The 26782-nt window shown below is 44.9% G+C and overlaps 2 protein-coding genes and 1 non-coding gene across 5 annotated transcripts in view; 2 read left to right on the top strand and 1 right to left on the bottom strand.

Moving 5' to 3' along the window:
* Nucleotides 1-12923, top strand: part of LOC147009530 (uncharacterized) — a 51002-nt gene extending 38079 nt beyond the window's left edge. The window contains exons 6-7 of the mRNA XM_085861278.1: nucleotides 7424-8003; nucleotides 8757-12923. The gene's annotated coding sequence lies outside the window, so the exon portion shown is untranslated. The remainder of the gene's footprint in view (nucleotides 1-7423; nucleotides 8004-8756) is intronic.
* On the top strand, nucleotides 713-26782 carry LOC147009528 (uncharacterized). Of its 3 annotated transcripts, none has more exons than XM_085861281.1 (8): nucleotides 714-975; nucleotides 12930-12992; nucleotides 13095-13238; nucleotides 24342-24671; nucleotides 25120-25310; nucleotides 25428-25706; nucleotides 25839-26195; nucleotides 26389-26782. In XM_085861281.1, exons 1-8 carry the CDS (start codon nucleotides 798-800, stop codon nucleotides 26674-26676), a joined length of 1830 nt encoding a protein of 609 aa, XP_085717407.1. In that variant the 5' UTR covers nucleotides 714-797; the 3' UTR covers nucleotides 26677-26782. The 3 variants fall into 3 exon arrangements, with proteins under 3 accessions (XP_085717408.1, XP_085717407.1, XP_085717406.1); XM_085861280.1 differs by having other exon boundaries at nucleotides 24339-24671; XM_085861282.1 differs by lacking the exon at nucleotides 24342-24671 and having other exon boundaries at nucleotides 713-975.
* LOC147009529 (small nucleolar RNA SNORD36) lies at nucleotides 14638-14709 on the bottom strand. Its single transcript, XR_015053115.1, has one exon. It is a non-coding gene; the product is annotated as a small nucleolar RNA SNORD36 (small nucleolar RNA).

Raw genomic sequence — 26782 nt, 5'->3', positions numbered from 1 at the left:
TTTCAGAGATTTTTGAAGGTTTAAAAAAACACAAAACAATATGGATGCCAAATGACGTGACCGATGTAGTCATCAAATTTTTTTGTGGACCATATTATCCCGAGATGACACTCAAAAATTTTCATCATGATCAGACGTGGAGTTCCATACCAAGCGGCTTAAGCGCTCCATTGGAAAACGTTGATACGGAACGGCTGGCTTGGCAAGCGCTAGCAAGCTGTTTAATAACTGAACCCACCCGAGATCCCAGTCTCTGAACCCGGTCGAAGAGCGTCGAAATGTGTTACCTTCCCTTCCCCTCCCTCCACCTGAGTCTGCTCGTGTCAGGACGCCGCAAACAGTCACCATGGCAACGCGCTCCTCCGCCTGCGTCGTCATGGTTTTCCCAGATTGGTGAGAAAAGCTTCAGAAAACGAGCCTTGGGTCGCTTGGGGGTTCCATGGAGAATTCGTGTTCGTTTTTGGTTTTTGAAACTATAAACCCGGAATGCTTTTTAAGTTACCTCACTGGAGCTATGTGACGAATCTGCGGATTGGAATTGTTGGATGAACTTATTTTGGAGATCGCTTCACAGTGCGCAAGCTGTGTGAAGAATCTGCGGATTGGAATTGTTGGATCAACTTATTTTGGAGATCGCTTCGCAGCGCGCAAGCTGTGTGACGAATCTGCGGATTGGAATTGTTGGATGAACTCATTTTGGAGATCGCTTCACAGCGCGTCGCGCGATCTCGCGTCGCGCGATCTCCCCTCGCACACGTTGTTCTTCGGCTGCATTGAACTGTGCGCGACTGTGCTAAATGACTACGTACACTACTGTACCGTGTACTATGAACGGAGATATCTCCAGCGACGGGCACAGAGCGAGTCCTCAGGTCCAGGACGGCTCTGACGGGAGAAGCTCGGTCGGTCTCGGAAGTTCTCCCGCGGACCATGGGTCTCGGGTCGCTCCGCCAGAGGACAACGAGTCTGCACCCGGTAGGTGCCGTTCCGTGCACATCGTGCTACTTTTTAGTTCCCGTGCTGTGAAGTGAGGAAGGAATGGAAATCGTGGGGTTTGTTTGGAAGCTTAAACATTCTCCCATTTGTGCGTACCTAATTTGTAGATAGCTCCTCAATGCATTTTACAAACCACAAGTTTTCCAAGGAGAGTGTATTTAGGATCTGGAAGGTTTCAACTTGCAAGAATGTCTTGCATCCCCAGGAGTCATCCAATTAACGATGGAACTTTGTTGTTGAAGTGGTGATGCGGTGCAGGTACAGGTGCACAAAATCACCATTTCCTTTGTCTATGTTTCGGGAGATCAAATATTGACCAACGGAGATCAAGTCTGTTTCAAATCGATATCTTCAGGAGTTTGCTGGACCATAAGTGGCTCGTTGGTCGGACGAGAAATCGGGCTTTATTTTAATTGTTATTACTAGTGCGTGGCCTTGCGTGCAAAAAAAAACAAAAAACCTTCAAACCGCGTGCCAGAAACAACAACCGCACAGGCCGTTCCTTCGCTCTCGCGTGCCCATACGTGCGTGGCCGTACGTGCAAAAAATAAATAAACTTTCAAACAACTACACAGGCCGTTCCTTCGCTCTCGCGTGCCCGTACGTGCATGGCCGTACGTGCAAAATAAATAAATAAATAAACTTTCAAACAACTACACAGGCCGTTCCCTCGCTCTCGTAAACGACGACTGGATTGGGGCATTGTGTTTATAAATGCACATAAATCGAGAAATTATAGAATACGGGAAGTCATCACTATCCAGAAGTCCGTACGTTGTAACCCATAATTGGGAACGCGGCTGAGGATCTCTTCCCCAACGGCCACGCCTACGCAGCAACGTGTCCTGTCATTGGTTTGGTAAATAAATGGCCATAACTTGGGAACCACTTGACGGATTAATATCAAACCTTGAGAAGGCACAGACTCAGGTCCCCAGCAATATACCTGGCAATTTTCAATTAGATCGGACCAGTGGTTGTCGAGAAACAGCGGTCACACACATACACACACACACATTGCTGGAATTATAGATAGATTTTTTTTTTTTTTACCAAAGATGGTTAAAAACGCTCTAATTAGAGAGTTTGTCAGTGACACAAAATACACCAGAATGCAGAGATAGTCGATTATTGTCTATTAATGAATGACAAGGTGGTTCGAAGTAAAAAAAACTTCAAACTCTGTGATTGTGGTGACAATATTAAAAATGCAGCCCATGGGCCCTGGTCAGTTCCGACTTCATCAATATTGGATGTATTCATTAACGTTCATTATTTTCATTCCTGCCCCAATGAACTTCATACTCATCAAGAATCATTATCTTTCCTCCTGGACAAAAATTCGGAAAAAACGCTCAGACAAGCTGCAGACATTGTTCCATAGAACCATTATACCAAACCAGAGGCAATGACTATGAATAGTTTACGAGTTTTAGGACTTTGAAGACTAATTGATTTGACTAATTAACTAAGTCAATTGGTGACAAATCTGAAATTTTATTATGGGAGGTTCTGTGTCATCTCCCCAAGTATCATCCTTCTGAGTTTCAAGTCATTCTGACCACAGGTTGCAGAATAATGATCAAAAGGTTGATTGCGGACAGACGGACGGACGGATCTACGGACATGGACCCCCATTTTATAAGTCAATTCCTTCCGAACTGACTAAAAATGGGGACAATACCCCTGGGCGCTCACCTGGAAGAACAATAATACTGAGGCGGAAATCTATGTGGGACAGAATCAGCAAAATGTACCAATGAACCAATCTTATAGAAAATATCTATTTGAGGAGCTATTACTCTTATAGAAAATACCCCCCCCTCCCCAATACCCCCTTAGACCCTGATATTTAATAATAATAATCATTTTTATTGATGTTGGAAACAAACTTTGGTCCATCACGGGTGATGAAGGTTGTGGTCAAGTTTCATCAAAATTGTGTCTGTGGTTTCGGAGAACAAAGCATATAATATTGTTGCGGCCACGGGTACCGAGACACCAGCTTGTCACTCAGGGGGATTAATCCCTGGTTGTCCTTGGAAGAGCTGGACCTGGGGCCACCGCTCACAATTAACCTTGTGGTACAGTGGGTTGTTTTAAAACCACGAACGCCACCCAGTTAGCCACGAGTTCCAGTGTCCACCATCTAATTATGCCGTTTAACTAGAGGTCACGTTGTTACTTATCTGAGCGGGGAGCGCGCCCTCGGCAAAGCACCAATGTTATCTCGATTAGATTTTAATTCGGGTGGCCGAGCGTTTTAACCGCTGGTGCGTGCCGACTATTTTTGGTCAAATCTATGGTAATTACCTCCCAGTCTGTCAAAGTTCGGACAATGCTATACCAATGGAAGGAAAGGACAAATACGGACAGGTTGGAAGTCAACAAATGAATTATTAATAAGGAAATAAATAAATATAAAGAACTTTTATTTCCTGAGGTAAATAATTGAATAAATTTCAAAGCAATCAAAATGAATAATTACTCAGGCAAAATCAATCAAAATGTCAGGAAAGAGACAGAGAGCAGATGCTTATCGGGGGTTGACTTACTTACAGGTAAACACAGACAAGGGTATCCAGCATATCATTCGGGGGGGGGGGGGGGAGGAGGAGAAGAGTCATCTCGCTCACCAGAGTTAGTCTTCCGTGAAGTGAAAAATGTCCTGAAATGTGTGCGTGCGTGTCACGTTCATCGCCAGCACCCAGCCCCGCTGTGCACGCACTCGCCAACAGCCTTGAACGCCAGTCGACGTCTGGGAGGGCACCGAGATCGTCCGTCGCGGGTCCACACCCTGGTGCTGCGACACGGGCAGCCCCTCACACTTCACGAAACTGGTGACGTCCAGTGGCCCACAAGGTCCGTCGGTGACTGACCCACGCCTCACTCGTTGCCGGCACTGCTCACACCCACACGCGCACCATGCGCTCGCTTGCTCAAGCACTGGAAAGGACGAATTGTCTCATTGTCGGCGCTGGTCAGACACCCGCACGTGCACCACACACTCGCTTGCTCACTTGCGGGCTTGCACGCTTCCTCGCTTGCACGCTTCCTCTTTGGCTCGATTCTTCCCTAGCGCACTTCAACTCTCGCTTTCTTTCTCTCTTTTGTGCACTTACACACTCGGTTCTTCCCTTGTGCGCTTCACCCGCTTCATGCTCGCTTCTCGCTTGCTTCTCTCCTCGCATGCTTACACACTCGCTTCTTCCCTCGCACGCTTACACCCGCTTCTTGCTCACTTCTCGCGTGCTTCCTCTCTCGCTTCTGCTTTCTGCTCCCTCAGAAAGGACCTCCAATTATTTTTAACCTCTGTCATCGAAGATGGATGGAGGTTACTGTTTTCACCCCTGTCTGTTTGTTTGTTTGTTTGTTTGTGCACAGTATTTTGGAAAAACTCCTGGACGGATTTTGACAAAACTTGGTGGGGGGATTAGGTATGGTCCAAGGATCATGCCATTAGATTTTGGACTTGGTCCAAAGTCCAATATGGCCGCTGTGGTGGCCATTTTGAAAAAAATATTTGAATATATTTTTGCATTTCTACATGTTTTAAGTGATTTACAACCCAAAAATATATGTTAGAGAAAAAAAACAGAAATTTTGCAACTTTTTTTTTTCAAAAAAATTCCGATATTTTTTTTTTGGCATTTCTACATCTGCGTCGATCTAGTTTAGTTTATTCAATCGTGGTTCAGTAGAGTCTGATCCGTTTTGACCTACAATGAATAGGACATCAGGTTCACTTAAGTGACCCAGCACTATTGGCGGCAGAGGTTTTCACTCTACCGAGTGCTCCCCCTTGAGTTACAGTGGGGAGAACGAATATTTGATACACTGTCGATTTTGCAGGTTTTCCCACTTACAAAGCACGTAGAGGTCTGTAGTTTTCATAATAGGTACACTTCAACTGTGAAAGACGGAATCTTAAACAAAAATCCTGAAAATCACATTGTATGATTTTTAAATAATTAATTTGCATTTTATTGCATGAAATAAGTATTTGATACATCAGAAAAACAGAACTTAATATTTGGTACAGAAACCTTTGTTTGCAATTACAGAGATCAGACGTTTCCTGTAGCTCTTAACCAGGTTTGCACAGACTGCAGCAGGGATTTTGGCCCACTCCTCCATACAGATCTTCTCCAGATCCTTCAGGTTTCGGGGCTGTTGCTGGGCAACACAGACTTTTAGCTCCCTCCAAAGATTTTCCATTGGGTTCAGGTCTGGAGACTGGCTCGGCCACTCCAGGACCTTGAGATGCTTCTTACGGAGCCACTCCTTAGTTGCCCTGGCTGTGTGTTTCGGGTCGTTGTCATGCTGGAAGACCCAGCCACGCCCCATCTTCAATGCTCTTGTTGAGGGAAGGAGGTTGTTGGCCAAGATCTCGCGATACATGGCCCATCCATCCTTCCCTCAATACGGTGCAGTCGTCCTGTCCCCTTTGCAGAAAAGCATCCCCAAAGAATGATGTTTCCACCACCATGCTTCACGGTTGGGATGGTGTTGTTGGGGTTGTACTCATCCTTCTTCTTCCTCCAAACACGGCGAGTGGAGTTTAAACCAAAAAGCTCTATTTTGGTCTCGTCAGACCACATGACCTTCTCCCATTCCTCCTCTGGATCATCCAGATGGTCATTGGCAAACTTCAGACGGGCCTGGACATGCGCTGGCTTGAGCAGAGGGACCTTGCGTGCGCTGCAGGATTTTAATCCATGACAGCGTAGTGCGTTAATTATGGGTTTCTTTGATACTGTGGTCCCAGCTCTCTTCAGGTCATTGACCGGGTCCTGCCGTGTAGTTCTGGGCTGATCCCTCACCTCTCATGATCATTGAGGCTCCACGAGGTGAGATCTTGTATGGAGCCCCAGACTGAGGGAGTGTGACTGTTATCTTGAACTTCTTCCATTTTCTAATAATTGTGCCAACAGTTGTTGCCTTCTCACGAAGCTGCTTGCCTATTGTCCTGTAGCCCATCCCAGCCTTGTGCAAGTCTACAATTTTGTCCCTGATGTCCTTAGACAGCTCTCTGGTCTTGCCCATTTTGGTGAGGTTGGAGTCTGATTGATTGAGTGTGGACAGCTGTCTTTTATGCAGATAATGAGTTCAAACTGGTGCAGTTAATGCAGGTAATGAGTGGAGAATGGGAGGGCTTCTTAAAGACAAAACTAACAGGTCTGTGAGAGCCGGAATTCTTACTGGTTGGTAGGTGATCAAATACTTATTTCATGCAATAAAGTGAAAATTAATTATTTAAAAATGATACAATGTGATTTTCAGAATTTTTATTTTAGATTCCGTCTTTCACAGTTGAAGTGTACCTATGATAAAAATTACAGACCTCTACGTGCTTTGTAAGTGGGGAAACCTGCAAAATCGGCAGTGTATCAAATACTTGTTCTCCCCACTGTATATCTGTGGCCCGTCTCGGCGGGTGCAGAGTCCCCCCAAGCTCACCCCGCCCCACTTGCGCACCGTTACCATGACATCCCGTGCGCTCCAAAAAAGGCGGGCGTCGGCGCTCACAAAATAAATATGTGTGAACGTGTCTGTCTTAAAGAAAAAAAAATTCCCATAAGAGAGGGGACCGATTCTTCACCCTTCTCAACGCATCACATTTAAGATCCCATTAGACATGGGGATGGGGTGAATCTGAACATTCATTTAAGGAAATAACTGTCTGAGGACCTGGATGTGTGGATGCATTCATCAGACCGGATTCTGAAATCTGTAACAATATTTTGGGGGGCAACCCCCCCCCCCGATATATCCCCTTAGATACTGATTTTTTTTTTTTGTTTTTTAATGTCACGAACAAATGTTAGTACCTCATGGGTGTAAAGGTGGTGGGCAAATTTCATCGGAAATATGTGCCATTTCGAAGAAGAAAGCAGACACCTATTTTGGGGGACAACCCCTATAGACTCCCCTTGGGGCCTGGTTTTATTTTTATTATTATTATTATTATTATTATTATTATTATTATTATTTTTTAATGCCGTGAACAAACTTTGGTACATACAGGGTGATGAGAGTTGTGGAAAACTTTCATTGAAATTGCTTGTGTAGTTTCAGAGAAGTTGCAAGTATTTATGGACTGTTGGAAGGACGAGGTGCCATTCCATAAGCTCCCCGGAACTACATTGCATGTGAGCTAATAATAAACAATACGAGTTCGCTTTCTAGGTCCTTTGACGTCAGAGGATGCCACAGGCCCATCAAAGCCTGCACTATTATTACTGACCTATGGATGTGTCCGTGCTCTGTCCTTTTTAAATGCTGAGCACCAAGTAAGGCAGCAGCACATACCATCTTTAAAGCCTTTGCAATTACTGATGGGGGAAGTAATGACTGAAGGAAAGTTCAAACCACTGACCTCCCAGATTCAAACTCAGAGCTTTATTGACTGTTTTTTTGTTTCCAGATGTTGCCTGTGACATGTGATATTGTTGTGGACCGGGTATTGGCGACGGGCACGACCACTAGTTGGAGCAGCAGAGTCGACTCCGCTGAACACCCGGAATTCAGATTGTTACCTTTGGATAACTCCGAAGATACGGGTCCCTTACAGCAATGGTTCTCAACCTGGGGGTCACAAGATTGTTTTCGGGGGTCGCGGGAAGGTTGTCAAAACAAATAAACAAACAAATATATAATAAAGAAATTCAGAAATATTTTTTTGAAAATGATTTTTCAATTAAATCTCCCATACCAATGTTATAATGTAGTCATTATGAAACAGATTTGAGCAGAAAGTGAAATTAATGTGTGTGTGTGTGTGTGTGTGTGTGTGTGTGTGTGTGTGTGTGTGTGTGTGTGTGTGTGTGTGTGTGTGTGTGTGTGTGAGTGCTAGAGAGAGAGAGAGCGCGCGCGCAGCACAGTGGCGGGTGCTGAAAGTCGATGTTAGCGCAAGCTAACTACTGCAAGGTGGCTGAATATGGATCGGTGGCTTGTCAAAAAACATCTGCCAGCTCAAGATGTGGACCAAGACGACACATGTGAAGGTGGGCCAACTGTTACAAGTTCAACTGAAAAACGTAAGGTGCCGGTGGCAGATTTGGCCTCCAACAAGCGTCGGAAATATCAGACTGACTTTCTGCAGTACGGATTCACATGCCTAGCCAAAAATGAAGTGGAATATCCACAGTGTGTTCTATGTTCAGAAGTGCTTGCTCACGAAAGTTTGAAACCAGTGAAATTGAAGAGGCATTTACAAACCAAACACCCATCCTACATTGACAAACCATTAGATTCTTTTCGTCATAAGGAGGGAGATCTACAGAGCCAAAAGACGACTGTACGTGAGCACTCTGCAATCCCTGTCAAAGCCCTGTTGGCTTCATATGAAGTGGCATACCTGGTTGCTCAATCCAAAAAGTCCCATACTATTGCAGAGAGCCTGATCTGCCCAGCAGCGATTGCAATGACCAGAGCTATGCATGGTGAAAAAATAGCTAGCACACTTGAGACTATTCCACTGTCTAGTGAAATGGTCAACAACATTAAAGAGCAGCTCATTGACCGAGTGAAGAAAAGTGGAAGATTTTCTCTCCAAATTGACGAAACAACGGATGTTTCCAGTGATGCACAGTTGCTTGTTTTTGCAAGATACAGCTACGAGAGGAAAATGTACGAGGATATGTTGTTTTGCTCGACACTTGAAGGAACTTGCACAGGTCGTGACATTTTTAACAAACTGGACAGTAAAATGTGCGAGGAGGGGCTAAGTTGGGAAAATTGCATCTCTGTGTGTACAGATGGAGCTGGCGCCATGCAGGGACAAGAAGGGGACTGAAAGCTAAAGTTTTGGAAGTGGCACCGCATGTCAAATTCACTCATTGCATTATTCACAGAGAGGCCCTCGCCAGCAAGAACCTCGAGCCACTGTCTGCAGCAGAGGGTCGCTCAATCTTCCAGTCTGTGTCCCGTGCATAAATAGGCTACATACCGCTCTTTGCAATTATGGAAGCCTTTTTTATGAATGTGGCTGGCTGTTTTTACTGTTATACATCAGAGTGTAAGTCATTAATTTGTGATGCCAGTTTAGTTTAGTTTAGTTCTGTTTAGTTTTAACAGCTGGCAGTACCTTGGCGTTGACCAATGTGCTCCAGGCACTGTTGATTTTTTTTTATGCGCTCCGTGACGTCACTGCATTGTGTTTCAAGTGTGAGTCGGGAGGGGGATCGCGAACCCCAACTTAAATTTTTTGGGGGGTCGCGGCTCCAAAAGGTTGAGAACCACTGCCTTGCAGGACCGTGAATCATCAATAAATCAACCGCATGGGCACAGGGTTATTTGCCAAACTTCAAAATACCTAGAGGCCCATGTGGCGAACGACCGAGTATTCACACCTTTGATGGGGCTCGAACGGGACGAGTCGTTTCCGTGCTTGACCCGTGCGTAACCTGAGCGGATGGTTACCGAGGTCTCGTCGGTGCAAATTTACTTCCACAGCAGCAACGGCCTTTTTAATCACCCAACATGCACCGTGTTAAACCAATGAAGAAAACACAGAAACGAGCTGATACATTCAACAAATGGATATTTATTTACAATAGGTGGGGAAGGAACACATAAAGGGCAGAGTTATCCGACTATAAGAAATGCAGTATGTACAAGGCAAAAAGCACTTAACAGTTCCTACTTAAAGACGGGCCCACAGACAGATGCACACTCAAAATAAATGAAATGGACCTTCCTGCCTCGTGCGGTCTTCGACATCCTGGATCGGCGAGACTCGAACCCGCAGCTTAATGCCGCTGCAAGCACTGGGTACGGAGGACAGCGTCAGGCTCCCACACACCCTCCTGCACACGACGAGGCCAGAGCCAGCGACGAGACGAGAGCCAGAGGACCAGCAGGGACACGAGACCAAAAGAAGCGCCAGCGACGAGACGACCAGAAGACCAGCAACACCGCGCCATCCCATCTATTTCTTCTCGCCCCCCGTCGGGGCGGGGGGAACGCGTCTCACCCCTCCGCGCACCTCATTCACCGGGGAAATCCGTCGTCTCTCCATGATTGGTCGGGGGGAATGTCGGTGCGTCTCGATTTACTACCCCCCCCCCCCGAAGAGGCTTTGCTTCTCTTGGAGCCCGCTCTGCACGGCCACCTCGCTCGCACCCCCCGTATTGGGCGAGAGAGACGTCAGGTCTTCCTGAACTCCGCTCACGTACGTGCTGACACACATGCGTGCAATGGTTCCGGTGGAGGATGGTGGAAGGAAGCGAAGGCAGATGTCATCGGTGTTGTGGTTGTTATAAAAATCCTAAAAATCAATCAAAATAAATTTGCAGCGCATGTAAATGTAATTCCCATTAGACACAAGTAGGGGGCCCTAACTAGAAACACACACTTATTGAAATAATTAAGCTACGTGGATGGCTGTCTGTGTGCACAAGGCTTCCAGATTCGTAACAATATCACCTTTGCTACAAATGGTGTCCCTACAAGGAAGAGCAGTGCTACCTGGTTTATGGAGACCAAATGATGATCTTGACAATAAAACTGAGAAATGTTCTTTCACATGTATCAAACTGCATCATTGTATCCCATTTCATTCATTAGCTCACCTGGAACTTAGTTCTGGGGAGCTTTATGGGATGGTACGTCGTCTGTCTGTCCGTCTGTCCATCTGTCCACAAACACTTGCAACTTCTTCTCTGAAACTACACACACAATTTCGATGAAACTTCACTACAACCTTCATCACCCTGTATCTATCAAAGTTTGTTCACGGCATGACAAAAAATCTGGCCCGAACGGGGTCGACGAGTTTCCCCCAAAATAGGTATTTGCTTTCTTCTCAGAAATTACACATGCAATTTTGATGAAACATCACCACAACCTTCATCACCCGTGATGTACCAGTTTGTTAACGCTATATAAAAAAGTTGGGGTCTAAGGGGACTTGCGGGGGGGGGGGTGTGGGAGGCTTGCTCCCCAAAATAGGTATTTGCGATAACATTGGTTCATTTGTTACGTTTTGCTGATTCCATCCCACGTTGACTTCCTCCTCAGTATCATTATTCCACCAGGTGAACTTTGCCCAGGGGTATTGCCTCTATTTATTTATTTTCATCTTGCCAAAACGAAGTTTTTGCAAGATATGTTAGTCAGCTTGCATGTTTTTTTTATTATTTTTTTTATTTTTTTGGTTGTCTGTAATCACATATAAAAAATTCTGCAGAGCACAGTTATCATTGGAAATTTTTGTAACCGCATATCAGAGGCCTATAGAGGTCCCTTTCAGCGCACAATTTTGAAGGTCAAGGTCAAAGGTCAAGGTCACTTTGTCGCAAATCAGGGGAGTCGACGAAACCCTTATTTTTTGAGTAATTTTGATCGGATCGTCTTCAAACTTCATGGGAATATAGTTCATGGTCTGGCGCTCAGCTGATTAATTTTTGGTGGCGATTGGCCTTGACCTTCATATGTTTTTTTGTTTTGTTTTTTTTTTGTCTGTAATCACGTATAAATCACTCTGCAGAGCACAGTTATCATTGGAAATTTTTGTAACTTCGCATATCAGAGGCCTATAGAGGTCCCTTTCAGCGCATAAAATTTTGAAGGTCAAGGTCACTTTGTCGCAAATCAGGGAGTCGACGAAACCATTATTTTTTGAGTAATTTTAATCGAATAGTCTCCAAACTTTATGGGAATGTAGTATATGGTCTGGCGCTCAGCTGATTAGTTTTTGATGGCGATTGGCCTTGACCTTCATGGTTAGCGCCTGAGGTCAAACATATTTGACCCCAAGGTCAAATTTTCAAGTTTTAGGAACCATATCGTGTAGTACCTCAAATTGAACACCTCGATGAGTGCTTTCTAGATATGTCCAGCTTGAGACATTATGACGTCATTTGGTGACGTTATGAGGCAAACATATTTTTCATGGTTACTCTGTAGAACGATTCTCATCGGAATCTCTCGTAAGCAGATATTCCTCAAGGAGTCGCTCCTGGTGGATAGCAGCTCTGTTCACCTCAGTGTGACCTTAAAGAAGTCACACGTGGTCACCTTTTGGCAAGATACGGGTCACCCTGCGGGTGACATTGGTTTATTTTTATTTTATTATCATCTGAATTTGGAACGATAATTTGTGGACACCTGATCTATATCTGGATGAAAACAATCTGAATGGAATCCTTCAATTGAAAATACTCGAAAGTGACAATAAATATCACAGTAAGAAGTAGAAGAGTGAATTGGAATGCAGATACGACAATATGTGCGACATGAGGCTGCTGTGCACGGAAACCTCATCGGTGGCGACATGGCCTTTGGTTGGGTGAAGCTCATGATGCCATACAGCCAATAGACTCGAGCGGTACCTTGCATATCGGCCACAGGTCACTCCAGGTATTGTCAGTCTGTGTGTGAATCCTTGCGATTGGAATTGAAGCGAAACATCGCTGTTTTGAAATTGTTCATACTTTCTGTCCGATCCGGGTTTTGACTTCACTGAAACGGGTCCATGGGTTTTTGGTAAAACAAAAAAAAAACTGGTCAAATTTGCATAATGCAGGTCACTTGCCAGCCGAGCTGGACATCTATTGTGATGATGACTTTGTTTTGAAATGCTCCATAAACTTGAACTTGAATAGCGAATTACTATGACAACTACTCATTTAACCACCATTTCCCCTTATTAGGGGGTCTGTCGGCTGATGGCCCCCTCCACTTATACCTGTCTAAAGCATCCTCCTCCATTAACCCAAACAACTGCAGGTCTTTACTGATCACCCCCTTCCAGGTCTTTTTCAGTCTACTGCTTGGCCTTTTCCCCTCAACTACTAAACTGGTGACTTTCTTGATAGACTAGTCTTCTGTCTTTCTCGCCACATGCCCAAACTACCTTAGTCGTCTCTTTTTTAACTCTTCCTCAGTACTACTTGCTTTGAGTTTGAATGCGATGTTTTTGTTTTAAGATTCCATTGTGGAGATGAAGGTGGACCCCGAGTTCGTGGATGATTACTGCTCAAGTGACAAAGGTTGGAACGACACCAACAACAATCTTCCTGTTATATTTCAACGTGAACAACAATGTTACATTTACTTCTTAGAGTGACGAATAACTGTTCCATGGTTTGCAGTTGAAGCTCATCTGGTGAAGGTGGAAACTTTCCAAAGTAACTTTTTTCAGACTTCCCAGGATTCATTGAGCGATGAGCATGTAAAGCAGGAACCGTGCCATTCTCCACCCATGGAGTCCAGCAAAGCTGCTCACCTGCTGAAAGGTAAGCTGAGCTCTGTAGAGAACACGTCACATGGTGTTTATGTCCTACTTGTTTAATTTGTCCTTTTTATGTCATCTCTTCGAGCATGACCTAATAATATGGGTGTCGATGTCCTTCGATCTGTCCGTCCGTCCGTCCGTCCGTCCGTTCACAATGAAGTTGAAGCGGGAGATCTGGTCATTAGTGATCCTTATAGAGGTCAATGAGACGTACACGATGGTTTGACTTTCAAGGTCACCGAAGGTCAAGGTCACAAGGCCTGTGAGGTTGCGAAAATGACGATTTTCAAATTCTATCTCCTCCGCCATTTCTCAAGCGATCTTGAATTTGATTGTAGCATATGAATCTATGGGACAATATCTAAATTTGGTTGGGCCGGATTTTCGATATTCGCTTTCGTTTTCGTGTCACGTGACTTCAAAGTTGGCAAAAAATGCGAAAATGACGATTTTCAAAATCTATCTCCTACATTTCTCAAGCGATCTTGAATTTGATTGTGGCATATGAATGTATGGGACAATATCTAAATTTGGTCAGGACAGATTTTCGAATTTCGCTTTCGTTTTCATGTCACGTGACTTCAAAGTTTGCAAACACTGCCCTACCTTCAGGAGGCTATATATTCTCTTCTGGGCATGGTAAAAGTTAGTGAATGGTGTCATTGCATAGCAGCTGACCTTGTCTTTCATGTCCATTCGAAAGAATACCGATATCTTCGAATACGTACACGTCACGTGACTTTGAATTTTGCGAAAACTGCTTCATGTAGTTGCAAAATGACGATTTTCAAAATCTATCTCCTCCTACATTTCTTAAGTTATCTTGAATTTGATTGTGGCATATGAATCTATGGGACAATATCTAGATTTGGTCGGGCCGGATTTTCGATATTCGCTTTCGTTTTTGCGTCACGTGACTTCAAAGTTGGCCAAAAATCCCTCCTGATCCGAGAACACTACACCCTAGTAACAGGAACTCATGCTTGTAAAGGTCGTTCTCGTGCTTGGTATTCATTAACTCTCGGTTTGTGACTCCTATTATTTCTCGCAAAGATGACCGTCACTCCTGCACGGGTGTATTTTTGGATATCAGTTATGCTTAAAATACTCAAATTTTCTGTATTTGTATTTCTGGTCTTTACTCAGGTTTGATCGGACATGTGAAGCTAAATTTGGAAAAGTCTAAAAGCACGCTGTGGAAATCGTATTCGAAAGCAAAGTTTAGGTCTGTCCAATCATGTGATAGGATATGTGCAGGCAAGAGAGTTCATCATGCCGCACAAATCGTTCACAGCCCATTCAAAATCCTGCAACCTGATTCCACAGTGATACACTCGCCAACACCAACTTTGGATGAGATCCTGTACAAGTGAATAGTGGAACCACTGTCCATTTGGTCACATGGTTCATTACAAAGCTCAAATTTCAAACAACAAAGTTATTTCAATAAATAATTCAAGACCTCATATCAGTTATATCTGTCACAATGACTGCAGTTTTTCTCGAGTTCTTGGCTGGTGGAAACGGCTGGCAGCAGGTAGGACGGCAGGCTTCACTTGGTCTGCAGGATGTGTATACGAATGTTTGAAAGCTGGTGAGAGACGTACCCGTGCAGGTCATTGGCAAGGAGGGTGTTGAACCTGAAATTTTCTAAAGCTTAATTTTGGGAATTTTTTCCACGATACTTACAAACCCATTTACCCATACACCAACTCTGCCTGTGATACACTCTTTATATGGTGCGGAGGAGAGAACCTATCTAATCGACCATGTAAATTGTAAACAGTCCCATCATCTGTTTCTTACTCTCAAAACTGACATAATGACACCTGATCCCCTGATGAGCATGCTGGTCACTGTTTCAAGACCCTGGGTAATGGCCCTCATCATTCACCACCTTCTTCCTGGGTACATTGCACAATGAAGTTGGATGGGAGGTGTGACCCCATTTCAAGCCTCCTTGTCTGGATATATCCGACTAGTGCACCTGAGCCCCTGGGGCTATCTTAAGGATCTCACCAACTACGTACTTAACAAACACATTATCAAGGCCCTCCTTTGACACCCTTGTCTTGTGCTCCTTGGCACTCATTGCTTCATGTCCTCTTCCCAGGTACCAAAGTACCCATGAATTTCTCCATTCCCATGCCTCTGGCATTCTGCGGCCAAAGCCGTTCGGGCACCCAGGGCTCAGGGCATAATTCTCTTTTAACTCCCTCCAACTCTCTGGCAACACCCCAATCTCTACCCTTTTACTGGGGCACTACTCTCCCTACTATTCCCATTATAAATCTCAGCATGCCCTATTTGACCAACAGCTTCAGAGTTATAAAGTCAAAATTCCTAGCCCCTCTATCTCCCTTCCAGTAGGAGTGCTGTTCTCTCCAAAATAATTCACACCATAAACCACAAATGTAAAATTTAGTTTCCATTTACTCATTCATCATTTACCAGCAAATATACACTTCATTCATTTTCCATACATTCCAAATTCTGGCAAGCCAGAAAAGGGAAGAATGAGAAAGGCACATCTTTGTTCCTATCAATCTCCAGTTTAATTAAAGTTAGAATTTTTCCAGAGTAGCATTTGTCCTGACACCAGTTTTTCATACACAAATTCAAGGCTCCTGGAAGAGCTTGAACACATACTAGAATGGATTTGGGCATAACTAAACAAAAGGAACAATATTAGGAGAAGGCGGAAACACACCAACAGCAGGGTTGAGGAATAAAATAGGAGATTTGGACAAATATAGAATATGGGGTGGGGGAGGAAACATGGCGCGGACCAGATGGATACAGAAGCAAACTCTCAGGAATTAAAAACTGGAAATTTGGAAACGGGTGGGCAAGGGTGGCAGGGGAAAGGGGTGGTGGGTTAATGGGAGTAGAAAAGATTGTGGCTTTGGATGGGGGATGATCTGAGATTATAATTATTATCCAGTTATCTAGTTCCATCAATTTGTGGCTGACTTTGGTGACATTCAGGATCAGATTTCTCCAAGCATCCCTATCCTGCACTTATTCCTGAAGCTCTGGCAGAGACTGCTTCGTCGCAGCCTTTACCCTCCCGTCCAGCACATACATGGTCTGACTCTTCCTCTTCTTCTTTAAACCACACGCGGCACAGTTGACTTCTCCAGGCTTTCTTCTTCTGCATGCATGATGTGTCCGAAGTATGACAGCTTTTGATTTTTCTTACCGTAGCTTCTTGTTTCATACATGTACAGGCTTATCAGGCACAAGCAAAAGTGTACCTGTCCCCAGTGACAGGAAATGTGATTGGGCATTTCAAGTCCCATCACTGCCAACATCCTTCCTTCCCACTGACTTTAAAGTCTTGTTCTGGACCTGCTTATGAGATTGAAAGGCTTGTTCTGACCGTCTCTTTTGGATTGGCCCGATGGGATTCTCTTCAGGCATTATCTCAAGCCTGTTCGTGAGCTCAAATGGAAGCATTATCGCGAGACATTTGTCTACGTACAGTGTTTTGAGCCTGTTCTTGCATCGTAATGGAATGTCGACATGCCTGCATTCATTCTTTAGCAGCAGAATTTTCTCGAGATCTGTAGTCGTTATCTTCTCAGCACTTTCTTTTTCTAGCTCTCTCACATTCTTGTTCAGCTGCCGTTTCTGCCACATTTGCTCTTCTGGCTTGCATATGGTGCCTAGCCTGCTCTCTCTTTTGATCATCAGTTTTCATCCCTTCTGGTGGCATGATTGGACAGAGAAGAGGAAAAGGATTGAGGAGGAAGAGAGGAAAAGCCAGTCCTACTCATCAAAACACTTTACTCTTCCCCAGCAGCCATTTGGGTGCTTTCAAACCTGGGGGATCATCCAGCACCATAGCTTAATCTCTTAGATTTCTGATCATGATTGTTTTCTTGGCATGTATATAAGTGGTTTGCCATTACCTTTCATTACCTTCCAGGCAGTGTCTATACTAAACAGTCGTCAATTGCAATTGCTTCCCGTTAAATTTAGCCCGTACTTTGCTCCCAATCCTGTTCTTGCTCTCCCATCAGTCAGTCAGTCAGTCTGCCTGACTCTCACCAATTCAGCTCCTGTGGGATCCCCACAGAGCACAACGGTATTCGGTCTCACCTTTTTTTCAAGCCTCCTCATGAGGCTCATGTGATCCTCATGAGGCTCCAACATATTGTCTCGTCAACGTCACCCATTATGTCAGGAGATTTTGCTATTCCTGAAGATTGCCGAGCTTACCAACTTCACACTGCATTCAATTAACTATTTTTTTCCATTTACAAACCACAAGGATCATTCCAAGCCAAGGCCAACTTGGTGCGACATGAAGGAGGCAAAATGCGGGAAAATGTATCTTTGAATGAAAAGGTTTATTATATTGAAATACGACATGGGGATAGACAAGACAACAGAACCCAGACAGGTCTGGCGCATTGGAACAACAAATGGGGGAGGTGAGGCACGAAAAACCAAACTTGTGTACAATAGAAAATAAATACATAGAGCTTACTCCCCAAATGGAGCCATTTACCAGACTCGCACACGATGAACAAGGGGACAGATAAGGGCTTGTGGCTGGCATGAGCTGGTTGTGGCTTGACCACAGTGGTGTGGTCATGCGGTCGGCGCTGTGTGGGTAGAGTGTATCTCAGGGAGCGATGGAGTTGTGGAAATGGCGATGAAGGAGGTGAGATGAGAGGGACGTCTCTTCCTCGGAAGGCAAAGAGAGCGCAAAATGATGATGTCACTGTGTGTAAAGCTCAGCTCCAGTGTGGAGTGCAGCCACGAACCTTGTGAGCTCTAGGACCGCCTGCTGTTTCTGGGCGTGGCCATCCTCCGGGCCATCCCGCCCTGTGGGACGGCCCTGAACAAGTGTTCCGTCTTCTTCAGGGCTCCACAGCAGATCTTGTCCCCATGGCTCCAAACAATACTACTCATTCAGTTTTGCTCCTCACCTCCTGGTCCTGCCTTCACCCACAGATTCTATATCAATATCTAGTCCTTGTCAGGCAACCTCGAAAGACGCAACATCATAATTCTTTTTTTCTTCTACCTTATAACTTGAAGATTCTTGCAGACCAAAAATGACTATATCATTCCTTCTTCTTTCTCTTTCTTACGACTCTTCACGTATTCCCTCGAATATGTTGTCTGTGACTGTCCATGGTCTTATCCACACTGTCTAATTTCCTTGAAACTTTCTCCATTTTCTCAGAACTCACATCATCCCTGGCATCTACCTCACTATCCTTCTTGTTAAGCCGTTTTTTCTCTTCATGTAACCTTGTGATGGATGTCATTACTTTCACAAATGTCAGGTTACACTTGTTGCAGTAACATTGCAAGTTGAATTTTGTTTTCAATGCTTTATGAGTACACCAAGATTCTTCATCCACTGATTCACTCACAAGCTATAGGGTGCCAAAACACACAAACTTCACATTCTAATGTTTTATCATTATCTAGGTTCTAGGACATCCTTGTTCTTTGGTTCTTCATTTGTTGCCGTTTCCATCTACCTGCACTGTTGTTGTCAATGTTCTCACACCATTTTGTAGCCTGCTTGTCTGACAACCACTTTCCTTCTTGACTGTGGCATTTCTAATCCCCTGCTTCCTTCCTTTTTCCCCGATTCATAACCAACTCTGATTTATTTTTTTCTGATAAGCATCCGGAGCATCCAGTGCTCCCCCGAGTCTCACATTTACAGTGTCTCACTCTTGCAGCTCATCTCACGGTAAGCAGCAGCATGCTGGCACAATTTCAGGAATTCATTTCTGTTGGGAATATTAATGCCCGTAACTGGTCCTTATCGGACACTACAGTTTGGATGGCTTGAACTGGTGAAGCTATTCTTTTATATGAATCACGAAGATACGCTTTCATTTGTTTGTTATAATCACCTCTGCACTTTTGGAGAACTTTCATTACACTTGGTGCTGAGAGGGATGTATTTTTTACATCCTGCACAAATCAGGATCAGGCAATTGGTTCACTCTCTCTTTGTCTGTCTACAGATATCAGTCGATGATCGAGGAACTACTTGATTGTTATATTTGAACAAGAATTGGAACACTAACCTGTACCTTAGGAATACTTTGGCTCTGAATTCGTCCAGATCGCACATGTACACTGCCAGACAGACTTATTTTAGTCTGTCTGGCAGCCAAACGAATTTGAAAATCATTCCAAGCAGGAAACTTACTGTTTTAGGGATGTCGTAAAGAACACAAAGACCAAGGATGGATAACTAAAGTAACGTGTTAAATAAGGTGGTGTAAAAGACGATGCATCAACAGTGGTAAACTTCCGAAAATAGATTTTTGTTGTTTTTCTACAGCCTTTAAAATTTTTGTTTATTTCAATTGAATGATATACTTGAACACTGCAGAACACAAATCGCCTCGTTGACACTTCCAAAAACCTCCAGGTTAGCAGTACTGGGACGAAATATTGTTGCGGGGCCGGGACGTCGGCCACGGTCCGTCCGCTGGATGGAGCCGCAAGTCGGCTCGACCGATCGCCCGGAATTCAGATCGTCGCCCCAGATAAGTCCGGAGTCGACGAGTCCTTGTTTTGGACCGTGAAGGGTCAATGTTTCCACCACGTGGTACAGGGTTATTTGCCAAATCTTAAAAATACCTAGAGACCACGTGGTGATCTAGCGAGTCTTCACACCCTCGACGGAACTCGTACGGAAACGAGCCGCTTAGCGCGCTCGTTCTGTGTGCGATTCCGAGCGGTTTAATCGCCGAGAACTGTCGGTCCGAATTATCCTGTTACAATGGCAATGGCCAGCTAATCCCTCACACGCGACATGCTCAGTCAATGCAAGAATGGACACGAACGAGCTGAAACCATTGAACAAACGGGGTTTATTTATATGCAATTGGGGAAATGAAGGGGAAGCACGCAAGAGCAGAGCTAAACCGATTATGAGAAATGAAAATACAAATATATATATATATATATATATATATATATATATATATATATATATATATATATATATATATATATATATATATATATATATATATATATCAAAAGCACTTTTATGCAACATCATAATTCTTTTTGACTTGAAGACAGGGTTTTTTTTTTATATCACTCTACTTGAAGACAGGGCCCCAGACGCACACGCACACACAAATACCCCCAAAATGACCGGACCAGTTGGTCTTTATTGAGTCCTAACTTGGACCTGCCCGCCTCGTGCGGTCTTCAAGGACCAGGTCATCGGGGCCGAACTGGACCCCTTGCACGATCCGAAGGATCCAAGCTTGCAAAGCCGGCAGGGCGAGGGCTGGCGGGAGAAGACCCTCCGTCCGTAGACGCTTCCCAGAGCTCGTGCGCGACCAGGATAGCCGGAGAACCACGCGCGAATGCGCAGAACAACGCGCAGAACGACAGGGGAACCACTCCAACTAGAACCAGAACGACAGGAGAGCCACTCAACCACCACACGAACGCGCAGACCGCGCCAGACCCAGAACTCTCACGCGCGAACATGCAGACCGCGCCTATAATTATACCCCCCGCTTCAGAGGGGGGGGGGCGCCTCCTCGTGACCCTCCCTCTCTCACTGGCTGGTTTTGGCGCACAACATCGCTCTTTGTCTCTCTCACTGGCCAGTTTTGGCGCAAAAATCCTCACTGTCCCTCTCACTGGCCAAAACGGGCGGCAAACCCCTCGATTGGCCTGGGGGCGTGGTGACGTCATGCGGCCCCCGTTCCTCCTGTTGCGGGCCCGGATTGGCTGAGTGGCGGTCACCCCACCCGCTGCACACCGATTGGTCGAGGGCCGCCGCATGGCTCCTCCCCAAACTCAGCCTTCTTCCAAAGGACCGCCCCTCACACAGTCGAAGAAGTCCGATTGGCCGAGCGACGGTCACCCCACCCGTTGCACGCCGATTGGTCGAGGGCCGCCGCGTGGCTCCTCCCCGAACTCCGCCTTCTTCCAAAGGCCCGCCCCTCACACGGGAAGTTGAGCAACATGTTTCTGCAAGGGCTCCGCCCACCCCTGACGTAGACCAGAGCGTGGTGAAGGAAGCGAAGTGAGGGTGAGGGTGATGCGGTGTCGTCGGTGTTGATGTCGGTGGTGTAAAAATAAACAAAAAGAAAACCTGACTATTAAAATAACTCCACAGTGCAGGAACATTTCTTTACCCATTAGACTAGGGTCGGGACCCTAAGGCCTTAGTTATTTTATAACTTGGTTTACGCAGTTCTTCAGCTAAAATGTAGGGTCGGTCGGTCGAAATATAAATATAAATATAATTTCAATTTTTAGAAGTTATATATTTTTATGATTTTTTTCGGATGTTCCATGGAAAAGACAAGGGTAAGTGGGGGGAGGGGGGAATATATAAATCCCGGACCAGGAGGATCTAAGAAAACATAGAAGATGGAAGACCATTCAAATGCAGGATGCCCATGTTCACTGTATCATCTGATGTGAAAAACAATTAATGAGGATTAAAACTTGTTTTTGCAATATAGTCTGGCATATTTTTCTTATAGAAACCTGTTGGATCATCAAACAAATGGAAACAATGCTGAGAAAATTACTCTCCAAGTCGTAGATGTGAGCGTGCACACCAGTGCATAGTGCTGGATATGATTAAAAAAGGTGTCTACTCGGAGTCAACACACTCAAAACGGTCAATCACAGCCATAACGAGCTCTTACTTTTCAGTCGGCATCTGATCGTACCGTCTCCCCATCCCCATGAGCACATCAAAGGCTGATTTCTGGTCCGTTGAAAGCTGAATATCAGCATCTCGCAGGGAAACTTTGACGTACTTGGCACCGAAATCTTTCAATACGAACAGCGGTGTCCAACTTTCGATGGAAACAAAATCGGCACGATCGAGAGTCGCCTGCGAATCATCCCTACTGCTGCACTGAATTCATGCAATCGTTCGGCCAGAATATTCGTCGTCAAGATGTTGCGTGATTAAATCACCAATACAGTCACTCAAATTTATACTGCTGACATACTTCTTAACAATCACTTTCGCCTCAGAAACCACAGTCAATCTGAACCACTGCTCAGATGCCATGAACGAAGAATACTGCGCAGTTCAACTGCGCAGTTTGGTTAAAGGTGACTCGGCATTTTGGTGCGCGCACGAAATTATATTTTGAATATAAATGCCAAGGTTTACATTTCAGGTTTTGAAACTTTGCACCTTCAGTGGAAAATGTATAAATATAAAAGGCTAAAAATGTGTTTTTATATTTATATTTCATTTCGGCAAATATACCGTCGGCGGATCCGTAAACCAAGTTATAAAATAACTAAGGCCTAACTGGCAACATGTACTTATGACTCGGTCACATTTGCTCTACGGCTAGGATACGGCGGCCGTACCCCCCCCCCCCTGAATTGACAGAAACGTGCGGCGGCCGCAGAGTTTCTGAAGTGGCCTCAGGGTGGCCCTAGGGCGTATGGCTATCTTTTACAGGCCGTGGAGGTCTCCGTGGAATTATAGCGCGGCATGGCTTGCATTTTGACGGGGCCGATCGGCCTCGCCCCCGTGATCGACCCGGTGGTCGATTTTCAAGGGGTCTTTTTATTGGCCCCGTAAAATTAAGCTGTGAAAAAAATAAAATAAAAAATAATAAAAAAGCTAAGATTACCTGTATGGCAAAACAAAACACCTTTGTTCAACAGCATTGGTCTCCTTTTGGATGCGAGAAACGGACAATGACGTGGTTGAAGCCATCTCCACAGATGAGAATACTGTTGTGTTGGAGTTATCTTCAGGTAGCTCAGGGGATGAATCTCTTTCACAATTATCTGATGAGTCTGATGATAGTGACTTTTGGGGGTTTCTTCCTGAAGATTTACATCATAACTAAACCTACTAAAGTTAATTAGTATTTGGCAGAATGTACTGAACACATGTATCTGTTATGTTATTGGACTGGAGAGAGAGAGATACTTGCAGATAAATTAGTTTTGTTGAGACAGAAATGCATCAATAAACTCATTAAATTTGCGACTGTTCAGATTTTTTTTTTTTGGTCATCCAGCTTTGCAGCGAATAAAGTTTTAAATTTGTTTCGAGAATAAATCTTTTGACATTATTACTGTTACTGGTGGATCCAGGTGTGGACATTCAAGTACAACCTTCATGACAAGGTAATGGCAGTGAAAAGTCAAGATTTATCCCCATGTATATGTTGAACACAGTGGGTTAGTCCAGGGGGAGAAATGGGTTGGACTTGTGTACATAATACTTGAATGGTCCCAGTTCAATGGCATACATGTAATGTATTGTACCGGCACATCATTCATGCAAATTGTCAGAACATTTGTCATTACAGGTAATAATCCACAACAACAAAGACAACTTCGTTCTAATACTTTTTAATGAAAAGGATTGAGGGAAAGTACTGTGCTTGAGCAGAAAGTTCTGTTTCTCAGAACTTTGTGTTTGGCCCTAAGAAGGGCCGTTTAAGGTACATTTTGAAATTACATAGTTAGGATTAGGCTCAGTTTATTCAGATTCTTTGGCAGTTCAGTTTGTACGGACATTGGTCAATTTGGACCACATGTTAAAACAATTTACAAAAACTAATTCACAAGATTTTGAAGCAATTTTAAAATCAGCCCCCAAACCCCACATGACGAGGCTGATTTATCAGCCCCGTCTGATTTTGAAAATGCAAGGCCTGCGCGGAGTTATAACTTTTTTTTCATTTCTAGCTTGGCCGTAGCAATTCGACAAGCCGTAGCCATGACGTAGATGTGTTCCACGTCGACTGTACGTAGGGCGTACGGTGGGCTTGCGTTATTCGTGCGGCTGCCGTAGGCTCTTATCAATGAAAAATGAATTTTGCCAACCCCCAAAAAATTACGGCGGCCGCACTATTTCCACAGTCGCCGTAGGGTCGTTCTAAGGCGTCTCTGTGTTCACCGTATGGTGGCCTTGCGGTCTGTGTGACTACCTGCGGGCAATGCAGGGTCAAGGCACGGTTCCCCTACGCCCGCCGTGCGTCCTACGTATGGCCCCTGTGGCAGTCTGCGTCGACTGTGCATCCACCGTGCGCTACCGCTAGAGATCGGAGTAAAGGTGTTTGCCACACACATCATCACATTTCACCAGCAGCTCAGACCAGACACATCACCATGCCTCCAAAGAAGCGATCAACCAAGGACAAGGGGAAAGGTGCCAAGAAAAAGACCAACCCAGTCCCTGAGGATGAGCAAGAGGACCAGCCATTCATGGAGCCAGAACAGGTGCCAGACACCCAGCCTGAGCAGGACCACGACCCTGATGGAGAGGATGAGGATGAGGATGAGTCTCCCGCTCTCCAGCGCATTGTCAAATTTTACGAGGCCCATCCCTACTTTTACAACCTCAGACATGAGAAGTACTGCAACACCAAGCTGAAGGAGGCGGAACTGGCTGAGCTTGCCAAGGAGATCAAGTGGACTGGTGAGTTGTGAAATTAATCCTGGTACATAGTTGCCACTATCAGTACTTTCCCCATTTCCTCATTTCTGTAATTCTTAAAATACTGATTTGTATTGTATTTTCATTTAGTGGGGCAACTTAGCTAAATATAGCATAACAAATATTTAACAGATTTATGAACAGATTTGGATATTGGGCCATCTCAAATTCAGCCGCTGATGGCTGTGGCAGCCATTTTCCACTGCCATCAAAAATTTTGAGATGGCCCAATATCCAAATCTGTTCATAATATGATAAGCTACTCGTGTGCCAAATTTGGTGCTTTCCTCACAAAATGCACAATTGTTATGCTAAGTTGCCCCACTCATTGTCAATTGTCCAAGTATCATGAAAAAAATCCTCAATTGTGTAAATACATAATATTCACCTTCCTCTGACACATTCTAATGTGATTATTTTTTGTTTGCAGTGGAGAAGATCAAGAGGAGGTTCAAAAACCTACGTTCTGCCTACGGCAAACTCAAGAACCGGGCCGGTTCTGCAGTGAAGTCGGGCCAAGCATCCTCAAAGTTAACTAGCCTACAGCAGTGGAAGCTGCGGAACTTGGCCTTTCTCGATGAGGTGATTCAGCCGCGGACCCAGGGACAGGAGTTGGGAAGGGTAAGCATTGGCATTGAATTTGTTTGTGTGCAAATGATCCTCTTCTTTTCAGTCCCTGACAGAACATCCTGAGTGTTGCATGTTCCTAATATTCACTTTTCTCTGCCTATGCTTCAGGTTCCTGTGGAGGACGAGGAAGATGAAGATGTGGGGGACGACTCTGCGGCACACGACTCTGAGGCACACGACTCTGTAGCACACGACAATGACGACCATGACAGAGGGTCTGAACGTCGGAAGAGGGGGAGCAGTGCCGACAGTCACCACAGTAGCAGGAACAGGGCGGGCACCAGGATGAGCAGGAAGAAGGCCGCAAAGACCACTCCCGGAGTAGGGGAGCTCCTCCACGAGATGCTGATGGCGAACTGGAGACGGGACCGGGAAACAGAGAAAAAGGTAAATTATAACTGATTTAATGATAACCTAAACTGTACTTTTTAATGTCATGTGTCATAAGTCTTATGTTTTTTGAAATTTGGATTGAAACAGTTATGATAATTTTCCTTTTTGTTTTCTCTTTCCCCCCAGTTGGAAGAGTCCGCAAGCAGAAAACCAGATGAGCGAGAGGCGTGGGGCAGCTGGCTCCAGACGGTGGTGCGCAACTGCCCGAAGGAGATGTTCCGACAATTCCAGACTGAAACCCTGGCCCTCTCCCAGCGATACCAGCCAAGAGATGAGGGGCAAAGTACGAGTCAGCAGTGTCCGGCTCCAACCCCAGCTCCACCTGCCATGTACCCGCCCCAGCCCGCGGCCTCCCAGTTCTCATTCCAGGGCCAGTTCCAGCACCCTTCCCAGCAGTTCCAGCCCCAGCTGCAGTTCCAATACCAACAACAGCAGCAGCAACCGCCAGGGTATTTGCGGCAGCAGACCTTCACCCAAATGCTGGTAAGTTATTATAAAGAAATAAACTCATCAAATCAGGATTCTATGTAAAACATAAAATATTTTATTTCAGAAATTTATAAAGAAATTAACTCAGTAAATTATGATTCTATGTAAAACATACAAGATTTTATTTCAGAAATGTACTATTTATATAGAACCTTTATTTAATGTGCATTTTTTCTTGTGTCTCCAGACCCAGTCGCCTCAACAGCAGCCGCAGCAGCATCAGCAGCCTGCCCGCCCCACCTCTGCTCCTACTATCCCCAGCACCAGCAACATATTCGGGGACCACGACTTGCTCCCGGCCCTCCGCACCCCTGCATTGGGGAACAGACTGAGCCTCTCGGGATTCAGTGGTGGGAGCAGCTTCGGCCTCCATGGCACCAGCACGGACCAGTCCTTGCTCAGCGGTCTAATGAGGCCCCAGACTTCATCTCCGGCAGACAAGGCGTGCGCTGAGTCCGAGTCTGATGGAGATTAATATAAATATGTTGCTGTTACTATATATATATATATATATATATGATATGTTAGTTATTTTTGTTATAGTTAATAAAATGGTACCATTTATGGGCTTTGAAACTTGA

The sequence above is a fragment of the Eptatretus burgeri genome, chromosome 17 (genome assembly GCF_056783735.1).
Source record: "Eptatretus burgeri isolate ZD-2024b chromosome 17, Ebu_testis_v1, whole genome shotgun sequence".
Classification (NCBI taxonomy): domain Eukaryota; kingdom Metazoa; phylum Chordata; class Myxini; order Myxiniformes; family Myxinidae; genus Eptatretus; species Eptatretus burgeri.
This window is presented reverse-complemented; position numbering and strand designations above follow the sequence as displayed.

Coding starts and splice junctions, on each gene's coding strand:
- LOC147009528 (XM_085861280.1), top strand. CDS start 798: ATGACTACGTACACTACTGTACCGTGTACTATGAACGGAGATATCTCC. Junction 976..12,929: donor GGACAACGAGTCTGCACCCG/GTAGGTGCCGTT, acceptor TTTTGTTTTAAG/ATTCCATTGTGGAGATGAAG. Junction 25,707..25,838: donor ACCGGGAAACAGAGAAAAAG/GTAAATTATAAC, acceptor CTTTCCCCCCAG/TTGGAAGAGTCCGCAAGCAG.